General features: G+C 53.1%; 1 protein-coding gene across 1 annotated transcript in view; it reads right to left on the bottom strand.

The window, feature by feature from the left end:
* Positions 1-330: 330 nt before the first annotated feature.
* SLC5A5 (solute carrier family 5 member 5) overlaps positions 331-725 on the bottom strand; it is a 10,500-nt gene continuing 10,105 nt past the window's right edge. The window contains exon 15 of the mRNA XM_003796554.2: positions 331-492. Within this exon, the coding sequence (XP_003796602.1) occupies positions 331-492 (162 nt within the window). The remainder of the gene's footprint in view (positions 493-725) is intronic.

Here is a 725-nt window from a genome sequence, read left to right as displayed (position 1 = left end):
TAAACATGTTTCAGGGAAGAGCTGGAATCTTTCTGAGTCCCTGAGGCCAGATATGGAGGTTTCCTGTTGTCCTGAGGAGATGCTAACATCTTTCACTGTAGATAGAGAAAAGTCCAGCTTTGTTTGAGGGGGAGGCAGGACTGCGGCATCTAAGGCTAGAAGCAGGTGGCTGGATAAAATAACCAGCAGGCAAATGAACAGTCCCTAGCTCATCTGCATACAAGGTAGTCCAGTCAATCAGAGCCCAAGACCATTGGCCCATGGCCTGCCTGGGAGTAGCCCATCTGGGAGGTTCTATCCCAGAGGGTCAGTCACGGGCTGACACTGCCCTCAGAGGTTTGTCTCCTGTGGGTCGTTACCATCACTTCCACTGTGGGGGGTCCACGAACTGACCCCCGCCATCTCCTTTTGCCCCAGGAAGACCACATGGTCCTCATTGGTGGACAGAAATCCAGGGGGCTTCTTAGTTCCAGGAGGGAGTTCTTCAGGACCCTGGGGTGAAGAGAAAAGACAGATCCCATCAGAGACCCTCTCTTCATTCTGCCAGCTCATGTTCCAGACAGGAACACTGAGGACCTGGCAAGATGGTCTGCACACAGTCACGCAATATCCCCTTGTCCAGCACATCAGCCAGTTCTGTCCCCTCTGCCTTTGAAACCTCCATCCACATGTGGCCTACAGTCCAGGCCATCAACACTCGCTTGGATGTCTGCTCTAGCTGCTTC

Source organism: Otolemur garnettii, unplaced genomic scaffold (assembly GCF_000181295.1).
Source record: "Otolemur garnettii isolate 467f Iridium unplaced genomic scaffold, OtoGar3 scaffold00105, whole genome shotgun sequence".
In the NCBI taxonomy this organism is placed as follows: Eukaryota; Metazoa; Chordata; class Mammalia; order Primates; family Galagidae; genus Otolemur; species Otolemur garnettii.
This window is presented reverse-complemented; position numbering and strand designations above follow the sequence as displayed.